The sequence below is a fragment of the Peromyscus maniculatus genome, chromosome 6, assembly GCF_049852395.1.
Source record: "Peromyscus maniculatus bairdii isolate BWxNUB_F1_BW_parent chromosome 6, HU_Pman_BW_mat_3.1, whole genome shotgun sequence".
NCBI classification, from domain to species: domain Eukaryota; kingdom Metazoa; phylum Chordata; class Mammalia; order Rodentia; family Cricetidae; genus Peromyscus; species Peromyscus maniculatus.
This window is the reverse complement of record NC_134857.1, coordinates 110453633-110474912: the sequence shown is the minus strand read 5'-3', so window position 1 is coordinate 110474912 and position 21280 is coordinate 110453633. Positions and strand designations below refer to the sequence as shown.

The 21280-nt window shown below is 43.2% G+C and overlaps 1 protein-coding gene across 1 annotated transcript; it reads left to right on the top strand.

Moving 5' to 3' along the window:
- The first annotated feature begins 4674 nt into the window (after positions 1 to 4674).
- On the top strand, positions 4675 to 20469 carry Ostc (oligosaccharyltransferase complex non-catalytic subunit). Its single transcript, XM_006970375.3, has 4 exons — positions 4675 to 4886; positions 8476 to 8569; positions 10518 to 10715; positions 19903 to 20469. Exons 1-4 carry the CDS (start codon positions 4748 to 4750, stop codon positions 19919 to 19921), a joined length of 450 nt encoding a protein of 149 aa, XP_006970437.3. The 5' UTR covers positions 4675 to 4747; the 3' UTR covers positions 19922 to 20469.
- Positions 20470 to 21280: the final 811 nt, after the last annotated feature.

The following is a 21280-nucleotide window of genomic DNA, read 5'->3' as shown; positions in this document are numbered from 1 at the left end:
TGAATGGATTCATTTACCAAATATTTCTGGGCACGGGGTGCCTATTAAGGATTCAGATCTGCTTGCTCACCATTATAACACTGTGTACTTGACATGGGCAATGGCTAGTGGTCACCAAGGGCCATTTGTCAATGCAGTGGCTTCTTTCTCTCCTCCTTTATCTGGCATGTGGAAACTCTCTCCTGCCGCTTTTCTATGTCTGCACCTTTGATCTTCTGTATTTCCTTTGTAGTATCCTCCTCCTCATGTGGGTGAGTCCCTGGGCATCCGTCTGCAGCTCTCTTCCTTCTCTTTTAACTTGAGTCTGTGAACTTCCTATAATTATACTCTACGTTGGCTAGATAGGTGTTGGCATTTTTTTTTTTTCTGGGAAAAGGGTTTATAGGGTTTTTGTTTGTTTGTTTGTTTGTTGTTTTTTTTCCCTTTAACCAGCTTCACAAGGAGGTCTATGACCCTTCGAAAAACCAAAACAAGCAAAACAAATGACCCTTCTAAAAAAAGCTGATGTGGTGGCATACATCTTTAATCCTAGCACCCAAGAGGTGGAGACAGGCAGATTCCTGAGTTCAAGGCCAGTCTGGTCTACAGACTTCCAGGCCAGCCAGGACTACATAGAGAGGCTCTGTCTTAAAAAGCCAAGCAAGCAAGCAACCAACCAACCAACCAAACAAACAAACAAACAAACACCATAAAAATAATTTAAAAACCCAACAAACAAACAAACAAGTCCCACCCTCACTGGCTCCACACCACACTCAGATACATCAACTATATGTGAATTTCTTCCTGTGCTGGTACAACAGCTACTTTGACTGGCCACAAATTCATGATTCTCCTGCTTCAGCCTCCTGAGTGCTGAGAGTATAGGCCTATGCAACTGCCCCTGGCTGCCAAGCAGTTTGTCCGAGGGCAAGAGTCATGTGCTGGCTACCTTGAAGCCACCGGCACAGAGGGGACAGCTTGTCTCCATTTCTTACCCCACACGTCTGTGGGGATGCATGCAAGAGTAAATGGTGAAGAGCACACCGCTCAACCCAGTCCCGCGCCGCGCCTCCCCCCTCCCCCCCCCCCCCCCCCCGTGACCCCAGCTCTGTAGGGGTAGGGAGGGACGTGCATGAGATCAGGCCACTGTCTGCAGAGCATGCTCACAATGTCCACAAAGCAAGTATCAACATAGGAAAAGAAGATGTAAGATAGGAAAGAAAGGAGTAAGGACTACAAAGCAATCCAGTGTGAAGATGGTATCTCGATGGACATTATGAAATGTGTTCAGTCTCTTAGAAACAGAAATGTGGGCGGATCCAGAGGCAGGAGATGATGTCCCTGGACTGGTGATGGCAGAAACACCGAGCAAGAAACAAACCAAAGGCAGATCGAGGGAGCACAAACATCAGATGACACACTGACAGGTCCCAAGCTACAGAGGAGGCTCTGACTGATTCATTCAACACATAGTCCTACTGTGTGCCAGCCTGTGAGAAGTCCTGAGAAATCAGTGATAAAGCAGACATTGTCCTTGAACTTACCGCACTGAGTTTTTGATCATAATAAATGTCCACCCTCCCTTGGGTGTAAGCAGACCTCTACTCTACTCTACTTACACTACAACCCACCTATTCCTAACAGAGCACGGTGCTTACTTTCTGGTAGATGCGCCAGTGTTAAGACCGAAAAGAAACTGCTGTGTTAATAACAAGTAGCTATTTAAAAATTTTATTATAAAATTAACGCATATAAATTATATACAAATTAGGCAATACTTGCAATTTTGGAAAAAGCATAATCTATAATTTCATCACACATGCATTTATTTTTATGTTCTTTTAGACCAGTGATTCTCAACCTTCCTAGTGCTGTGACCCTTTAATGTAGTTCCTCATGTTGTGGCGGCCCCCAACCATAAAATTATTTTTTGTTGCTACTTCATAATTGTAATTTTGCTATTATTATGAATCATAATGTAAATGTCTGATATGCAGGATATCATATGTGACCCTGTAAGAGGTTTGAGACCTGCAGGTTGAGAACCATTGCTTTAGATTTTTTTTTTCCCCAATGCACAGTGCCTGAAAAATTCACAAAAGGAATGAGTCAGTTCTCTACATACCCCTCCCCCATTTTCATTTCAAACCTATTGTGAATATCTATCAATTCCAGGAAAAATAGACTTCTCTGGCATCACATGTAGAGGTTCTATGGTATTTCACTGTATTGATGCTTCACAATACATTTAGTCCATCCATTTTCTTTCTTTCTTTTTTTTATTGTGTTGGATAATTTTTTCCTTTAAAAATTTTTTTTAGATTTATTTTATTTTGTGTGCTTGAGTGCTTTGCCAGCATGTATATCTGTGCACCACATGCATGCCTGGTGCCCAAGGAAGCCTCCGTGTGGGTGCTGGGAATCAAACCTGGGTTCTTTGCAAGAACAACCTGTGCTCTTAGTCTCTTTCTCTCTCTCTCTCTCTCTGGTTCTTTGAGACAGGGTGTCTCTGTGTATTCCTGGGTATCCTGGAATTACTCTGTAGATCAGGCTGGCCTCGAACTCACAGAGATTTATCTGCCCCCACCCCCTGATTGCTGGGATTAAAGGCATGCACCACCATCGCCTGGCTTTAATGCATCTATTTTCAATCAAGTATTGTTAAAGTTTTAGAAATAAAGATCAAGTGGAAGTTTATTTCCTAGTTTAAAAATAATGTCTCTTAAAACTAATGATGCTTGAGTCGGGCGGTGGTGGTGCATGCCTTTAATCCCAGCACTTGGGAGGCAGAGCCAGGCAGATCTCTTTGAGTTCAAGGCCAGCCTGGGCTACCAAGTGAGTTCCAGGAAAGGCACAAAGCTACACAGAGAAACCCTGTCTCGAAAAACCAAAATAAAAACAAAACAAAACAAAACAAAAAAACTAATGATGCTTCTGTGGCCCACACTAATTAAGAACTTTGCAGTGAGCTGGTGTTTTAACTCAGCCTAGCATATGCAAGCACTAGGTTCAAACCCAGCACCTAATAAAAAAGTTGAAGAAAAGCAAAAATAATTCTGCAGTGAAAAGGATCTGGGCAATGTGGCTTCAGCTTTGTGAGTTACTGAAATACGAGCAGGCTACAGCTTGCCTTGGCATCCACATGTACGTTTTTGAACAATACTTAATTTTCACAGCAGTATCATGCTTTCCCTAGAAATGCAACTCTCCTTTAAAAACTCAAATATGCTCCCCCCACACACACACCCCAAGAGGAAAAAAACTCCTTCCGTCCATTTTTGGATGATAATCATTCTTTTCTTTCTTTGCTATCTAATAAGTAGTGAAAGGCTAAATGTTATTAGTAAATTTTATTTTACATGTTGTAGACGCATAGGAGGCAGAAAGAGAAAAAAACTACTGCATAAAATATTCACATTAAAGTAAGGAACAATAAGCCAGGCGGCAGTGGCACACACCTTTAACCTCAGCACTGGGGAGGCAGAGGCAGGTGATCTTTGTGAATTCCAGGGCAGCCTGGTCTACAGAATGAGTTTCAGGACAGCTAGAGGTACCCAGAGAAAAACTGATAAAAATAAAATAAGGAAGAATAGTTGTAACTGTTGTGGTCTCATTTCTCTGACTGGTTAAAGATCACAGATGTAGTTGTATATTTACAACTACATCTGCCAGTCCTCATTTCATATTCCTGTTGCTCATAGCAAAACTAATAGTAGCTAGTTTTAGTTCCCTGACTCCTGCTGTGGCCCCAATCTTAAAATCTGAATGGTCCGAGCCACTAACATTTCTGCCTCTATTGACTTGTCTTTTTCCTTAGGCTTTTTATCACAGGATGTAGGAATCAAGAGACCCCCCTCAGGGAGCTTCTGTATTCCAGATAGTTTTCCTCCTGGCTATTTTATAATAGCAATCGGGTTTTCCCTTGATGGATCAGGATTACTGCCTCTAGCTAGTAAAGTACTCCCTTATTTACACTTGATTCCCTGGCAGGAGGACACTTGAAGCAGCCACGTGACAGTATTTTTCATCCCAGTTTTAGGATTCATACCGCCAAAGCCAGCGTCCTGCTAAGTGAGAAACCAGAATAACATCAAGATTTTTGGCCTGATTGATTTTTACCATTTACCAACACACGGGTGACTGAGAGAACTACACATCGTTTAGCATAATATTTTGTTCTGCCACAGTTTATGGCAGAAATGGACTGGATTTAAAAAAGAAAAAAGGATAATAGACTACTTTGGCAATTATTGACAACTGTTACTATTGTTAGCACCGCTATGCAGCATGAAGAAAGCCCTGGGGGGAACCTCCAATATTAAAAAGAAGCACGTTTCTCAACTTTCCCATCCAGCCGGCAGCTGTGCGAACCTAGAGCTGCCAGCAGCCAATCAGCTCCCAAGTGTGTCGTCAGCAAGTGGGCGGGGCAGTGGGATGAGAATCTCTCCACTTCTCCAGCTTGGCCACGTAGGACGCCTTGCAGGTCCTGGAAGATGCGTAATAACCAACCTATCTGTCCTTAAGGAAACGAGCATCTGACCTCCACTCAACAATAAAATTACATTCTTCACTTTATTATGTTTGAAGATGTGCTTTAGCAGCTCAACATGGTTTCTTCCTTCCTTCAGTGAGTGGACTGTCTACTTCTCGCCTTTACGGACCTGCGCTCCTCGGCTAACGCACGCGCGAGAGCTCGGGAGGGCGGGCGTGTTTCCGGGCGGCGCGGGAGGCTGGAGGTCGGAGCGCCGGCCCTGCTGCCGCCGACATGGAGACGCTGTACCGAGTCCCATTCTTAGTGCTCGAATGCCCCAACCTGAAGCTGAAGAAGCCGCCCTGGGTGCACATGCCGTCGGCCATGACGGTGTACGCGCTGGTGGTGGTGTCTTACTTCCTCATTACCGGAGGTAACTCGGCCGTGGTGGGTCGGGTGGGCGCGCGGGCAGCTCGCTTCGGGGGCGCGCGGCCGCCGAGCCGGGCTCCGGGAGGGCGGCGATGCGGAGCCCGTGTCCGGCTGCTGCAGGCTGAGCGGAGCTCGGTTCACGCCCTGCCCTGCAGAGAAGTGGTCTCGTTCTCTGCCTCCCCACCCCTCCACCCCCCCGTCGAGGCTCCCGTTCCCGAGAGCCGAGTTGGATGCGTTTGTCAAGCCCAGCTTGTTCTTTTGATGACTTGCTACAATACATTGTTTGATCGGGTGTCTCGGGAGCATCATATTCGATTCACTGTATCCCCGTGGTTGGTCAAGAGGGTGTGGGACTTTTAAACTTCCGCGGTCCCTGGAACCTTGGAAGAGATCTGACAACCCTTGAGTGTGTTAGCTCAAACCCCAAGCGAGGTCTTGGGGTTGCTTTGTTTCCAGTCACACGAATGAGAAAGGAATTCATCGACACCACGGTTTTTGAGAAATAGGTGAGGTTGGAGTTGAGGCTTGCAAAAAGGTGGCGTGTTTCAGAGGGCAGAAGTTTGGGCTCCAGGAAAGCACCGCTTTTGGGTCATCTGTCACCCTCTTAAGGGGAAAAGGCAGAGGGGTGTGGCCTCGCCTATTGGTGAGTTGGCAGTCTATCTTATCTGTCTTCAGAGAACCTTTGGAGCGTCAGTTTCAGGATTTACTCAGGACTGTGCTTTTGGAGTTTAGGAAGTAGTGTACTCAGAAAATTAAAAAACTCTTTAAGTTAGCAAGAGTGGTTAAACTTTTTAGGGGTGGTGGTGACCGTATGATTGGCTTTGAAGAGGTACAAGACAGTCTTTTAACTGTAGAGTTTATGCCCTGCCTAGCTTACATTAACAGAAACACTAAATACCACTTTAATAGTTTTTTTTTTTTAAAGACATCTGGTGTGCCATTAGCCTTGAGTTTTGCTCAGCACATTAAGCAGTGAATACTGAATAAATGAAACAAAATGCATTTGGCTTTTAAAAAAATTAGTCTTAATTCTTGCCAGTCTGTTTCCTAACTTGTTTTCTTTGGAGGGAGAGTTTTTCCTAGAAGCCTCAGCTTTCCACTGGACCTCGTTTCTGGTGTTTGTAAATGGGGTTGGGGGGAATTCTCAGCTGTAAGCACTGGGTCAAAGTGGACAGGACACCAGTAGTGGTCAAGGCCACATCTTGTACGGTTACTGTTTGACCCTGGAAAGGACAAGTCTTCTAAAAACTGTGACTACACCTTTATACACAAACAGTGTTGCCGAGAATGGCGAGCGTTGACTGAGTTTCTGTTGACTCGGCACTGGGGCAGCAGCAAACAAAATATACTTACTCCGCCCTCCTTAGAATGTGGTTGAGACGTGTTAAATACCACACAGTTGCTTCCTGCTCCATAGAGTGTCATTGAAGACACAGTTGGAAGCACCATTTCCATTCCGGTGTGCTTCCTGAAGAAATGACCTGTAAGCCTGAGTTTGAGTGGTTAGGAGGGGTGTACTAGGAAAGAAAAAAAGTATGGACAAAATGTGGGACCAGGAGACCTGTAAGGTTTTTTTGTTTTGTTTTTTTTTTTTTTTGTTTGTTTTTAACTTACATCAGGGTTTCTAAATCCTCCTTTGTGATCCATTTTTGCCTCAGAATTTTTTACACAACCCTGGTTGTGTAAAATAGGTATATAAGATAGATATATATATATATACCAAACTTCCACTGATAGTAACACATAAACTTACTTTACAGCAGTAGTTTGGTAGACATACAATTGCACTGTTTCTTAAAATTGAAAGCAGATTCATATACTAAGGAGATGGGCAGCCGGACGGTGGTGGTGTACACATTTAATCCCAGCACTTGGGAGGCAGAGCCAGGCCAATCTCTGTGAGATCTAGGTCTACAGAGTGAGATCCAGGATAGGTACCAAAACTACACAGAGAAACCCTGTCTCAAAAAAAAAAAAAAAAAAAAAATGGATGTACTTATTTATTTTCACATAAAGATTTGAATCTTAGTTGAATATTTGATACTGCAGACTATAGAGCATCCTCAGTGTCCTTCAGAGCTTAATATTTTATAATTGCTTGCCAATGCTGAGAACAGGTAGTGTGAAATGGGAAACATGTTTAGGACCATCTCAGAAATTGTTGGAAATTCTGCCCTAATTTGAAGTTAAAATTCATTCAACAATTTTTAAAGAAACTCAAAACAGCAATTTAAAAAACTAATACACTGTACAGTCCAATAATACTAATTTGATACTTAACATCATGCTTTTAGGAAAGCTAGCTGTATATGTATAATAATGTATAGTAAAAACAGCCATCATTCATAGGCCATAGTAGTCTGGAAACTGAGCTGAGATGTTTCTGGCAGTGTTTTTTTGTCATTGCGTAGTGTGGAATGTGCTCAGCGTGAAGTGCATGTGCTGTGTTCAGAACCAAGGCTGTAGATAGAGCACGGGCGTAATTTAGAGTTAAGTTTCCAGCTTGCGTGTTCACACACCTTTACTAGTGGCATTTCTTTTTCAATACCCACAGCTAGTTGTGTCAGATCCATGTTCCAATCCGCAGTTTAAGAAGCTGTGGCCTAGGTTATAATGCTAGGTTGGATAGCAGTGGTTTTAACTAGTCTTTTATCTGTCCAGTTTTATTTTGTTTGCCGTTTAGAAAGGAGGTTATAAACTAGACCAGGTGTTTCTGGGAAGACAGTGACTGAATGATGTGGGGCCGGGAGGGAAAGAGAGCTTGAAAACAGGGCCGAGAGGAGATATCCAAAGGATGATGCTCCGGAGAGGGCCAGTGGGGAGAGGGTCAAGGAGGAGGGACTCCTCTCCTGTAGCCCAGTGAGAGGGCCAGTAAATGCAGGTACAGTGCCTGGCTTTGTAGATTTGGCAGGGAGAAGGTAAGGGACTTCTTTGATTTGTAAATGGGGTTGGGGCTGGAGTCAGGCTGTGTAAGAAGGGTGGCAAGGTGAGAGAGTGTCCCCACAGTGGAAGTTGAGAATGTCGCTGGGCATTAATGGTCACATTGGGAGATGCTGGGGTTCACATTGATGATCGCTGACTGCGCTCAGGAGGCTGCGGGAGGAAGAGCAGCACATTCGAGACAGCCTGGGCTACAGACTGAATGCCATGGCAGCTTCTGCTATAGAGAATTTCTCTCAACTAGCCAAAAAAGAAAGCAAGAAAATTTCCGTAGGCCTCTCTCAATTTACAGAAATAAGTTCACGGATATGTGGCTTTATTTTGTGTGCTAAAGTAGATCCTTAGTATTAAATGTTCCTTACTTTGGAGTCATTCTAGAGTATTAGCATGTGATACTTAGTTTCCTTCCTGAAATTGGAATCTCTTTGAGAGATAATATTTGTTTATCATTCTAAAATATTTGTAATATCATTCTAAAATGGTTTATCCAAAGATTAGAAGGTTAGCTGGATCTGGTTTGATTATAATAATACAATCAAAGCATCCCTATTTGTGTGTAAATAAGTCCTATTTAAATGTAATTCGAGGCAGTGAAAACTGGAGTTCTGTTTTTCATACTGAGAGATCTCATCTGCACTGTTGTCTCTCTTTAGGAATTATCTATGATGTTATTGTTGAACCCCCAAGTGTTGGCTCAATGACTGATGAACATGGACATCAGAGGCCAGTAGCTTTCTTGGCTTACAGGTAAAAGATGGCATTTGAACAACTCGATGATGGGAAAGGAGGTTGCTGGGGCATGTCTAATGATTCAGTGGGAGGAAAATGAGTGGTGGCACATGCTAATAACTCCAGCAGGAGGGTCTCTGCTTATAGGCAGCCTGGGCTCCATAGTAACCTTAAGGTCAGCTTAAGCCAAAGAGACTCTGGCTCTCGGAAAAGTAAATAAAAATGAAGTACAGTAAAAATGCTGTGGACTTATCTGCATTTAGAACCCTCTGTTTTTAATACGTGGAGTTCTTAAGACAAAACGAGGCAGAACGTAACAAAAATAGAACTGTATTATTAATCTATTAGAAAATCAGGTGTGTCTTACTGATTGGCATATCACCAACCTAAAGGCTGGTTTAAAATCAAAATGACAGACTGTCTGGGGTCAGCAAACTACAGTCATATTTTGGAAATATTTTATTTGAATTAGCAAATACATTTATATATTACCATATAGACACCACACACTAATTGATTGCACTACTGGAGTGCCTAATTTATTATCTATAGCTGTTCTTAAGCCAAGTAAGTAAATGTGACATAAACCATGTGGCCTACAGGCTTAAGGTATTTGCTTGTTTAGGTACTGGAAATCAAATCTGGGGCCAAATGTATAGGTAAGAAATGTCCTTTTATGATAGTTATGTGGGCACTTTAGAAAAGACATTTATAGACCCCTGAATGTTACTGTTAAGTAAAAAACATAATTTAGATTTATTATGTATATAGTGTTCTGTTTGTATATATGCCTGCAGGCCAGAAGAGGGCCACAGATCTCATTACAGGTGGTTGTGACCACCATGTGGTTGCTGGGAATTGAACTCAGGACCTCTGGAAGAACAGCCACTTCTGTTAACCTCTGAGCCATCCTTCCAGCCCCAGATGTTGAGCTTTTATTTTTGTTTGTTTGTTTTGTTTTTTGAGACAGGGTTTCACTGTGTAGCTTTGGAGCCTATCCTGGAACTCACTCTAGAACCAGGGTGGCCTCAAACTCACAGAGATCTACCTGCCTCTGCCTCCCAACTGCTGGGATTAAAGGTGTGCACCACCACTGCCCAGCAATGTTCGGCTTTTATTTTATTTATTTATTTATTTTTTAGAAGATTTATTATGTATACAGTGATCTGCCTACATGTATGTTTTTGAGCCAGAAGAGGGCACCATATTTCACTACAGATGGTTATGAGCTACCATGTGGTTGCTGGGAATTGAACTCAGGACCTCTGGAAGAATAGCTAGTGCTCTTAACCATTGAGCCATCTCTGCAGCTCCACTGCTTAGCTTTTAAAATAACTAAAATGTATATTGATTTTCTAGACAGTTTTGTTGATATTTTTTTAAAGCCCTGTCTTTATTTTATGTATATGGGCTCTATCTGCACATACACCTGCATGCCAGAAGAGGGCATCAGATCCCTTTATAGATGGTTGTGAGCCACCATGTGGTTGCTGGGAATTGAACTCAGGACCTCTAGAAGAACAGCCAGTGCTCTTAACCCCTGAGCCATTTCTTCAGCCCCTGATAGTTGATGTTTTAAAACTCTTTTAAGTAAGGTACATGATGGCCAAGTTTTATTTTTGTGTTTGGTTTTTGTGGTGCTTGGGCTAAGCCTTCGGTATGCTTGTGCTAGGCAAGTTCTACCATAGAGCTACATTCCCAGCCCAGACAGGTTTCTATCTGTTCTGTTTATTTTGTATCCTAGAACCTAGAATAATATTTGATGTATGATATACTGCTCAGTAAATACCTGTTGAATGAATGATCAGATGAATATCCAAGGGCATGGTAAATAGCTGTAAAGGTAAGAATAAAGTGTTAGCACAAACTGTTTTAGCATAAAGCAGAAACAGGAATTTCAACCTAAAGGGAGAAACATTAATTTTGTAGTAACATTCATTTGCTGTGCTGTGGTTTTCTTTTTCAGAGTAAATGGACAGTATATTATGGAAGGACTTGCGTCTAGCTTCCTGTTTACAATGGGAGGTTTAGGTTTCATAATCCTGGACCGATCCAATGCACCAAATATCCCCAAACTCAATAGATTTCTTCTTCTCTTCATTGGCTTTGTCTGTGTCCTGCTGAGTTTCTTCATGGCTAGAGTATTCATGAGAATGAAATTGCCGTAAGTAAAATACTTGGTATAATAAACAATTTTACTTTTGTTATGAATTGCTATAATAATTACTTGGAAAACATAAATCCATAGATTTAATTTAACACTCAGTTAAATGTGAAAAATGTTCGAGAACTAAAGAAATTTGTAACTTGCCTCGGGTTATAAGTATAGTTGTAACAAAATGGAGATCAGTAGGTCTTCCTGGCTGTCCCTGCCATGCGCGGTCAGGAAAGTCTGGTTCTGTTTTCTCAGCTGCACTGACTGTTGGTAGGGAACTAGTTTTTCTGTAATGTGCCTTTGGTTGCTGGGTCTGATTCCAGTAGGATTAGTGACGGTAAAGAGGATTTTCAAGCCCCGGGCTGCTGCTGCTGCTGCTGCCCTTCATTGTTGGTATAAGTTGCTCATTCCTAACCTGAAAAGCTAAATGCTTGACAGCCAGAACGATAGCACAGTGGAAAATGCCACACCGTGAAACCTTTGTCTCATGTACAGAATTATTTTAAAAAATGCTGTATGAAGTTAACCTTTTGGATACATGGACAAGACACATAAAGCATAAATGATCGGTTGGGTTTGGCCTTAAAGTTTTGCCATGAGCATTGTGCATGTTAGGCAGTGTCTTAGTTACTGTGCTGTGATGAAACATCGTGACCACAAACAGCTTAGGAGGAGAGGGTTTATTTCACTTAAGTATTACAGTCCGTTGAGGGAAACTAAGGCAGAAACTCAAACCGGGAAGGAACCTGGAGGCAGGAGCTGATGCAGAGGCCATGGAGGGGGCTGTTTACTGGCGTGCTCCTCATGGCTTGTTCAGCCTGCTTTTTTATCGAGTCCAAGACCACCAGCCCAAGGATGGCACACCCCCCCCCCCCCAATGAGCCAGGCCCTCCTCCTTGGATCATTAATAACTAATTGGCTTGCCCCACCCGATCTGGAGGCGTCATCTCAGCTGAGGCTCCCTCCTTTCAGATAACTCACTCCAGCTGTGTCAAGTTGATAGAAAACTAGCCAGGTCAGTCAGGTCCTCTACCCCTGAGCTGCACCCCCAGTTCCTAGACATGAGTGTTGTGTTTAGACTTCATTCCATCCCTAAGATATCTCATTATCTATGCAAATATTAAACAGTCTGAAATGTCAGTTGGGGAGATGGCTCAACAAGTATAGTGCTACCTAAGCGTGAGGACCCGAGTTCGTATCCTGGATCTCCATGTAAAGAGCTAGGACAGGGATACATGTCTGTAATTCTGGTGCTAGGGAGGCAGAGACTGGCTGACATCTGGAGCTCACTGGCCAGCCAGCCTTTCTATACACATGCACACACACACAAATGTACATACACGCATGCTGTACACACACCAAACAAAAGAAAAAATAACCAAGCACTGGTCCCAGGCGTTTGGTTACGGACTTCAGCCTGCATAAAGAAACCCCATTAAGCCTTACTCAGGAAAGAAGCACTGTTCCTTAAGATAGGAGAAAGGATTGCATTTTTTAATGTAATATTTAAAGATTTTTTTTTCCTTTTATAGAAGATAAATTCTTTCTCACATAATATATCCTGATAACAGTATTTCTTCCTCTACTTACCTCCCTTTCTATCCAGATCCCCTCCCTTTCTGTCTCTCATTAGAAAAGAACAGGCTCCTAAGAGATAATACTAAAAATAAGATAAAACTATCACATTGATGTTGTACAGGACTAGCCAACAGAAGGAAAAGAGCCCAAAGAAAGGCATAAGAATCAGGGACCCACTCGTTCACATACTCAGAAGTCCCATAGAAACACTAAACTAGAAGCCATAAAGATTATTGTAACTCAGAAAATTTAAAATATTTTTAGAGAAAGGTAAATTGGTTTTGTGGAAATATATAATTCCAATTGAGGTTGTTAATTTGAAATTTAGAAAAGTTTGCTAATTAAACAAGTAGTTCGGGTTTAATTTGAAGTTAGAATTTTTTGTATATTCTGATTTTACCTCTGGGAAGCCAAACACGAAGATCAATTCAACAATTTATTTTTTTTAGAGAACTGTATTAAGCATGTGTATTAGTTCCTGTTGTATGGCTGTGATAAAACACCGTGACCAAGGTAGCTTACGGCTCCAGAGTTAAGTGTCCATGATGGTGGAGTGTGGTGGCTAGAACAGGAAGCTGAGAACTTGGATCTTGAACTACAAGCACAGAAAGAGACCTGGAAATGGCATGGGTGTCCAGACTCAGAGCCTGCCCTCAGTGACAAGGCCACATGTCCAAATAGTGCCATCTTTTGGGGACCAAAGTGTTGAAGTGCCCAAAACTGGAGGACGTTTGTCGTCTAAACCCTCATGGCATCATGTATCAGCCATACTAATTTCTAGTGTTTGAACTTTACAATTTCACTTGGCCTGTGGCTTAGTCTGTCCACTGCCTAGGACATGCTCATGGTAGTGGGGTGCTTGTTCTGGAGCCATATTCCCAACTTAGTTCTGGCACGATGGAAGGTCTCACAAGAGTCTTAGTCAGCTAAGTATTTGTGTGGCTGTAGTCTCTGCAGGCTTCTGTCTGGTACTCTTGTCAGAGGGAGCACTTCTGACCCCTGCCACCTTGTGAGCCCTGGGCACTCCAGCTTCTTTTTGTTCTGTCTCTGCCCCTGTTAGAAATAATTTGCCCTGGCCTGGTAGAGTCTGCTAGTATGGGAGAGCCTGGCATTTCCTGTAGCATTGAGACATTTTTTTTTTTTCTAAGCTGTGCTGTGTTGGGGTACACCTGTAATTCTAGTACTTGAGAGGTAGAGGTAGACCACCAGGAATTCAAGGCCAGCCTCAGCTAAAGCAGGTTTGAGGACTGCCTGGGCTACTTGTTTCAGAATACAGCAACAACAAAATCTCAAAATTTTTTCTAACGTGTTAAATTTTATTGTCACTTTAAACACTTATACTCAGCAAATATGTATTTTTTTCATTTCTGAGGTATGATCTCAGTGTATTGATGTAATCAACAGTCTTATTAAATAAGAAACACAGAAACAATGTAAAAGAGAAAGCCAAGAGGTCAGAGCTCAGAGCTAAAATCTCACCCTTCCGCCTGCGGTGTCCCAGCTTCCCGAAAGAGAGATATATCCTGTCTGTTCGTTTTTTTTATAGTATTTTGTTCTGCCTTCTCATTGGTTGTAAACCCAAACACGTGACTGCCTCGTCACTGTCTGAATGTACAGCCCCCTAGGTCTTAAAGGCATATGTCTCCAATGCTGGCTGTATCCCTGAACACACAGAGATCTATGGGATTAAAGGCGTGTGCCACCACCGCCACACTCTTGCTATGACTCTAATAGCTCTGACCCCCGGGCAACTTTATTTATTAACATACAATCAAAATCACATTTCAGTACAATTAGAATACCACCACATCAGTGTGTTAACCAAGTTGTTTTTTTTTTTTTTTTTTTTTTTTTTTTTTTTTTTTTTTGGTTTTTCGAGACAGGGTTTCTCTGCGTAGTTTTGCGCCTTTCCTGGAGCTCACTTGGTAGCCCAGGCTGGCCTCGAACTCACAGCGATCCACCTGGCTCTGCCTCCCGAGTGCTGGGATTAAAGGCGTGCGCCACCACCGCCCGGCCCAAGTTGTTTTTAAGCTCATAAATTTAAGTGATCCTCCTGCCTCAGGCTTCTGAGTTACCCAGAGTGCTGGCACCTGCTACCATGTCCAGTTTGAACCTATTACTAGCAGGACAGTGTAAGCATGGAGTATTGCCTTTGTGCCGTAGGGTGATTTTCTATTGGTATTTATACACAGTACTACTTTTTAGTTTTTCCTTTAAGGCTTCAGTGAAGGTGTGACTTCTCTTTGTTATCAGTGTGTTCCTATTTTAATTTCAACCCTTTTTCCCTCTTTTAGCTTAGCTGGTTTATTTTTTAATTTGAGGAGTTAGATAACCTCTTTTAATAAAAGTTTTATTTTAATGGAGACATAGTAATTGTACACATTTATGGAATACAGTGACGTACACATACAGACATATATGCTGAGGAATATATTAGGAGTTATCGGTCCTGGTCCAAAGAAAGCCAGTGGGTCTGTGGCCAGCCTTTCAGGTAGCTGAGGTCCGTTTCATTTGCTTCCACAATTGGAGCTGAATTAGCATCCAGTTGTGGCCTTGCCACTGACTGGTGCTCTGGGACTTTGGATCAGTTCAGTGAACTTGTTTCAGATCCTAGATCTACTCAGGAGAATTAGTAATGTACCCTAGAGACTGTCAGGTGGAGGGAGAAAGTGTTTTCTGTGCCACCAAGTATATATAATGTGTATATATAAGGTTGGGAACAACCCTGCAACCTGTTTCAAGTTGGAGTTTGGCTAAAGTGTCAAGAAGAGATGAACAAACCATTTCTCTTTGAAAAGAGAAGTGGGCCTTTCTTGGACTCGGGGGAAGGTGGCGGGATAGGCACGGGGTACTGCTCAGTGCTGCTTCTGTTCTGTTCTGTTCTGTTCTGTTCTGTTCTGGACTGGCGCTTTGGGCCAGGTAACTGCCCCTACAGTCTTAGACTCTCAGCTATAAAATGAGACTAGGGCTGGCGGGATGGCTCAGCAGGTAGAGGCTCCCTTGCTGAGGGATGACCTCAGCTCCATCCTTGAAACTCACTAGGTAGAAGGAAATAGCTCACCCCTTTGAGTTTCCTCTGACCTCCACGTGTGTGCCATGGCATACATGCAAACACATGTATGCACACACATGACACACGAATACTTTTTAAAATGTAAAATGAGAAACCATTTATTTTGGACCTCAAAGCCTCATATGACTAGGCAGATGCTCTCCACTGAGCTTTCCCAAGCCCAACCCCCTTTCAGGGCAGTTGCAAGGATCAAATAGAATAGTGTCCTACTCTTGAGAAACTCCGTCAGTGCTAACCCAGCCCAGTGCCTGCCTTAATATAGAGAGGGGCTTAGGGACGGCTGAAGAGGAAAACAGTACTTCATGGTGGCTTCTGTCTGGATTACTAGTTTTTAAAATAAAGTGTGTGTGTGTGTGTGTGTGTGTGTGTGATGGCACATGTATAGCTCAGAGGACAGTTTGTGTGTGTGTGTCATGGCTCATGTATAGGTCAGAGGACTGTGTGTGTGTGTGTGTGTGGCGTGGCACATGTACAGGTCAGGGAACAGTTTGTGGAATTAGTTTCCTCCTTCTACCTTGTTGGTCCTGGGATTGAACCCAGGTCATTTGACTAGGTAGCAAGCAATCTTACCTACTGGACCATTTTGCTGGCCCCAATTGTGTTTTGAGTTCTTGGTTTACTTTGGTTGTATTTTTCTGTAGAATTCTCATTAGCCTAATATAATGACTAAGGAGTACCGAATTATCTGGTCTGTAAGAAAGGGCCAGATGATTCTAGGAGTGACCACAATAAATGCATTGTAAGGTACTGACTTTGATTCTCTACCAGAATGTATATGATAGTGGCTGATTTGGTTTTCTAACAGGATATCCTTAGAGTATTTTATATTTCTTAATGTTCTCTGTTTTTTTATAAAAATAAAAATATATTATTATTTTATGTGTATGGATGTTTTACTTACATATGTGTCTGCACCACTGTGAGCTTGGTGCCCGTGGAGGCCAGAGGAGGGTATTGTATTCCCTAAAACTGGAGTTCCATGGTGATTGTGAGCTACCATGTAGGTGCTGAGAATCGAACCCAGGTCCTCTAGAAGAGCAGTCAGTGCTCTCAACTGCCAAGCCATTTCTCCACAGCACCTCACTCCCCAGAAGACCTCACTACCAGGTCTTCAGGTAGGAACACCATAATATTTACCTGTCATCAGATGGGCTTTGACATGCATATTCACATCACACAACAGATGACCGGAACCTGTCTCGAAAGAGCCCCTGGTATGAGCAGGCCCTGAGTGCCTTCCTGTGTGGTCCTGATGTGAACACTTGCTGGAAATCATCCGGAGCCTTTTCTGTGCTGTGAAAATGACTTTCTTGTTTTGTTTTTATGGTAGTGAATTTCTGTGGGGTCTTCTAAGTCAGTATGGATATATACTCAGGGCTCTTTTTTATGTACTCAGTCTGAGCACACTTTGGGAGGGCAGCTTGAATAAGATGAGAGTTCTCAGTAGATTGTCTTGGCAGATACTGTGGAGGAAAGAGTGAAGTTTGGATAGGTTGCATTGGCTGCACACTGATCTAGAGTCATCATGGGTCTAGCATCTGGAAAGGAGGACAAGCAAACCCTTAGGTGTTGGTTCTGAGATCTGATTCCTACTTTACAGATGGAAAAACTCAACATGCTTGATGCTAGTAGGAATACCCTGTGCTGCATGAAAACTTTCCGAGAGAATCCTCAGGCCTCCTGCAGTAACTCCACTTGATCGTTGAGGAAACTGAGTGAGGGGTGCCTCGCAGAGGGGCTAGGCTGGAGGCCTCAGTGAGGACAGGGTATATTCAGTCATTTGGTGGTGTGGGTAGTAGTATAGCATTTATTAGTTTTGCTCTGATCTTGCAATCCCTTCTTGGTATTAGACTCAGGCACTTATTGCCGGAGGGAAGGCTTGGAACCTGAGTACCACATTCATTCAGTTCTTAAAGGGGCTTCAACCTGGCTTACAGCTTCAGTGAAAGGAACTGTCATCCAAACAGCTTGAAATTTGCTATCATCCATGGGCACAGCTGAAGTCATGTGTGGCATGGCACATGTATAGGTAGCTGCTTTCTGGACACTTCCTACAGGGGCAAGACGCCTCTGCAGTTTGGGGGCTCAGAGGCCCAGCTCCAGGAATGATATTCCTGGTTCTCTAATACCTTCTCTAGTAATGATGAGGGGCTTTGCAGTCCACGCCAGTTTCCATAAAAAGTTTTTTTTTGTTGTTGTTGTTTTTGTTGTTACAATTTTGAGAGTTCAAAAATTGATTCTAATTGTTAGCTTTAGCTTTTATGTAGTCTTTTCATTTTCCTGCCTTTTAGTATCTAATTATTGTAGGTGTTTCGTTGTTGTTGTTTTTTCTCTTTGGGGGCCGCCACCCAGCTCCCAAATAAATACACCTAGCTCCCAAATAAATAAATAGCTCCCAGATTCTTACTTATGAATGCCTGTCCTTAGCTTGGCTTGTTTCTAGCCAGATTTTCTTGACTTAAATTATCCTGTCTACCTTTTGCCTCTGGGCACCTTTCTCTATTCTATATACCTTTCTGTTCTTACTCCATGGCTGGTGGTGTGGCTGGGTGCTGGCCCCTGGTGTTGTCTTCTCTTTTCTCGAGCCTAGATTTCTCCTCCTATTTATTCTCTGCATACTAGCTCCACCTATTTCTCTCTCCTGGTTGGCTGTTCAACACTTTATTTGACCAATGCAACATAAAAGAATACAGTACAGAGTCAGGCCCGGCGGCAGAGACAAGCAGACGCAGGTAGGCCTGCAGCGGCGGCCCGCGGAGGTAGACGGGCCCAGCAGCAGCCCGCTGAGGTAGACGGGCCCAGCGGCGGCAGCCGACAGAGATATTCAGGCCCGGCGGCAGCCGGCAGAGACATTCAGGCCCAGCGGCGGCCCACAGAGGTAGTCAGGCCCGGCGGCAGAGACAAGCAGACGCAGGTAGGCCTGTGGCGGCGGCCTGTGGAGGAAGACGGGCCCAGCGGCCCGACAGGGACATTCAGGCCCGGTGGCGGCCCCCAGAGGCAGACAGACCCAGCGGCAGCTGACAGGGACATACAGGCCCGGCGGCGGACCGCAGAGGTAAACAGGCCCAGGGACGGAGACAAGCAGACACAGCTTGGAACAGGGACGCCCCTAACCCCAACATCTGGGGAAGAAGCTATCTCCGTGAGTCAGAACCAGAACGAATCTGAACACTCCGACTGAGGACAACCCAGGGCCCAGCTGCTGATCCTGTGAAACCCAACAACTTGGAGGTGTTGGTGAGACTACCCTGCTCAGCTGAAACCCATCTGGGAGAGGATTCAGATGCCTACAGTATAAAGTCTGAAGAAACAAGATCAGCTGAGGAGTTGACAAATGAACAAAAAGTGACCTGAGAACACAGAAGAAGGCGCTACCCAGACACCAAACCAGATCACCAGAATCATAAGTATATAATTCACCGATCGAAATCAGCTGCCCCTGAAGAAATAGCCCAAAAGCACCAATTTAACCAAGAACCCCTACTAAACCAAGACTAAAAATTAGAACAAGAGAGGCACTCTCAGACACAGACACCACCTGCACCTCACAGAGGAAGAGATGAGTAGGCGCCAGTGCAAAAATACAGGCAACAACATAAGGACCTATATGGCAACATCAGAACCTAGTGATTCTACACCTGCAAGACCTAAACATACCATGACAGAAGAAACAGAAGAAATCAACCCTAAAAATGACATTAAGAAGATGATAGAGGCCCTTAAAGAAGAAATAAAACATTCCCTCAATGAGGAAATAAAAACTTTCCTTAAAGAGGAATTGAAAAACTACCTTAAAGAGGAAATAAAAACTTTCCTTAAAGAGGAAATAAAAAACTCCCTTAAAGAGGAAATAAAAACTTCCCTTAAAGAGGAAATGAAAAACTCCATTAAAGAGGAAATAAAAAACTCCCTTAAAGAAATGGAAGAAAAAACGAACAAAAAATGGGAAGAAATCAAAGAAAGCCAAGAAAAAGCAATTAAACAGATGAAAGAAACATTCCAAGATCTGAAAAATGAATTTGAGACAATAAAGAAAACACATGCTGAGGGAATGCTGGAAATAGAAATCCTGACAAAAGAATACAGTACAGCCGGGCAGTGGTGGCGCACACCTTTAATCCCAGCACTCGGGAGGCAGAGCCAGGCGGATCTCTGAGTTTGAGGCCAGCCTGGGCTACAGAGTGAGTTCCAGGAAAGGGGCAAAGCTACGCAGAGAAACCCTGTCTCAAAACAACAATAACAACAACAAAAAAGAATACAGTATATCTTTGCATCATTAAATAAATATTCCACAGCATAGACGAGTGTAACACATCTTAAACTAATATTCTACAATAAAATTTATGTTAGTTTGCGTATTGCTTTGTGATGTTTTACTTTGAGAGGGAAGAGTAACAGGAAGTCCACTTATTTATTGGCATGAACCAAGGGTGATGATGAGTAGCAGCACTGGGACTTTGGGATTGTCATTTGATTCCTAATGAGTGGGCACTTTTGAATTGTTGCTTCCTGTTCACTTTCTGTGTTTATGAATTATTTCTGCAGGGGCTACCTGATGGGCTAGTGCCTTTGGAGAAGTCAGTGAGTCCTGGATTGGCTCCTGTCGATGCAGCATTAAAGGCTGAGCCATTCCCTTGTGCAGTGTGGAAAAGAATGAAGAGCAGAGGAAGAGCAGCGTCGAGTGACACCCTAGCAAGCATCTGAAAGCTAGGACTGGAATTCATGGCATCAGAGACAAATTCATTACAGTATTTTTTCTGATGACCTATTCTGATATACCAACTATGTCTAGTGGCATTTTCTTCTTAGTTTTTTATTTGCTAAAGAAAATATACTCCATTTCTAAAACTTTGGTATTGAATAAAGTGATTATTTTTTACAGCCCCCTTATTATTTTTTGGACATGATATTTCTGATTTTCAGAAATTAATGCAAATCGAGAAGTATATCGTGAGAGCCGAGATACTTGGACAACTGGTCAGTTCCTCCAGCGGTGCTTTGCCTTTAAATGGTGTGTGTGGTACTCTGCCATTTCAGACACATATGGGAGACTGTTTCCTAGACAATATGATGTATGGAAGGAGCAGAAATAAATGATTTTTTTCTAATTAACATTTTATGGTGTGTGGTTTTTGTCATTTTGGTTTTGATACAGGATCTCACTATGTAGCTCTGTCTGGCGTGGAATTTACTGTGTAGATCAGCCTGCCTCTGCTTCCTGAGTGCTGAGACCAAAGGTGTGTGCCAAGAGAACCAGCTTAATTGAACTATTTTATCTGTAAGTCAGTAAGTTCTGTCTTGTGGTGTTCCTTAGTCAAGCCTAAGATCTCCAACTATATTGTTCAGTATCAGTTCCAAAGGATACCCTTATCTCTACCAAATGGGCAGGCCCACAGACGTCTCCAAAATTGAGTAGGCCCAGTTTAACCTGGATTATAGGAAGATTTCTGGCAGTTAGATAAAAGCCATCATTCCTCAGGAAGTTGTGAAACCTGTTCCCATCTGCCAAAAGGAGTAGGTTCTCTTATCTCTGGCAGAAAGACATGGATCCATTAACATATACCTGTGGCTGCATATCGAAGCCCATGCCAGCCTCCAGGCCCCCTTAGTCCCTGTTCACAAGTACTTGTTACACATCTCAAAGCCCCTACCCTAATCTCCTGTTCCAGCATTACCCCCCCCCCCCCTTGCTGTTCTCCCCTTTCTCCATTTCTCTGTCTCTGGTTGTGCTCTAGTCTGTTGTCTGCACTGTTCCCTCCCACTGTCCACTTCCCCGGCCCCGCATGTCCAGTCCGTCTGTCCTCCTGTAGTTGCCTTTGGGTGTTTTCTCATAGTCACAGTGAAAACCTTAACCATACCATGAAGGGGTCACGTTGGCAATTCTTTACTGCGCCTCCTTGAATAGGAGAATTAGTGCTTCCCG

Coding starts and splice junctions, on each gene's coding strand:
- Ostc (XM_006970375.3), top strand. CDS start 4,748: ATGGAGACGCTGTACCGAGTCCCATTCTTAGTGCTCGAATGCCCCAAC. Junction 4,887..8,475: donor TTACTTCCTCATTACCGGAG/GTAACTCGGCCG, acceptor GTCTCTCTTTAG/GAATTATCTATGATGTTATT. Junction 8,570..10,517: donor GTAGCTTTCTTGGCTTACAG/GTAAAAGATGGC, acceptor TTTCTTTTTCAG/AGTAAATGGACAGTATATTA.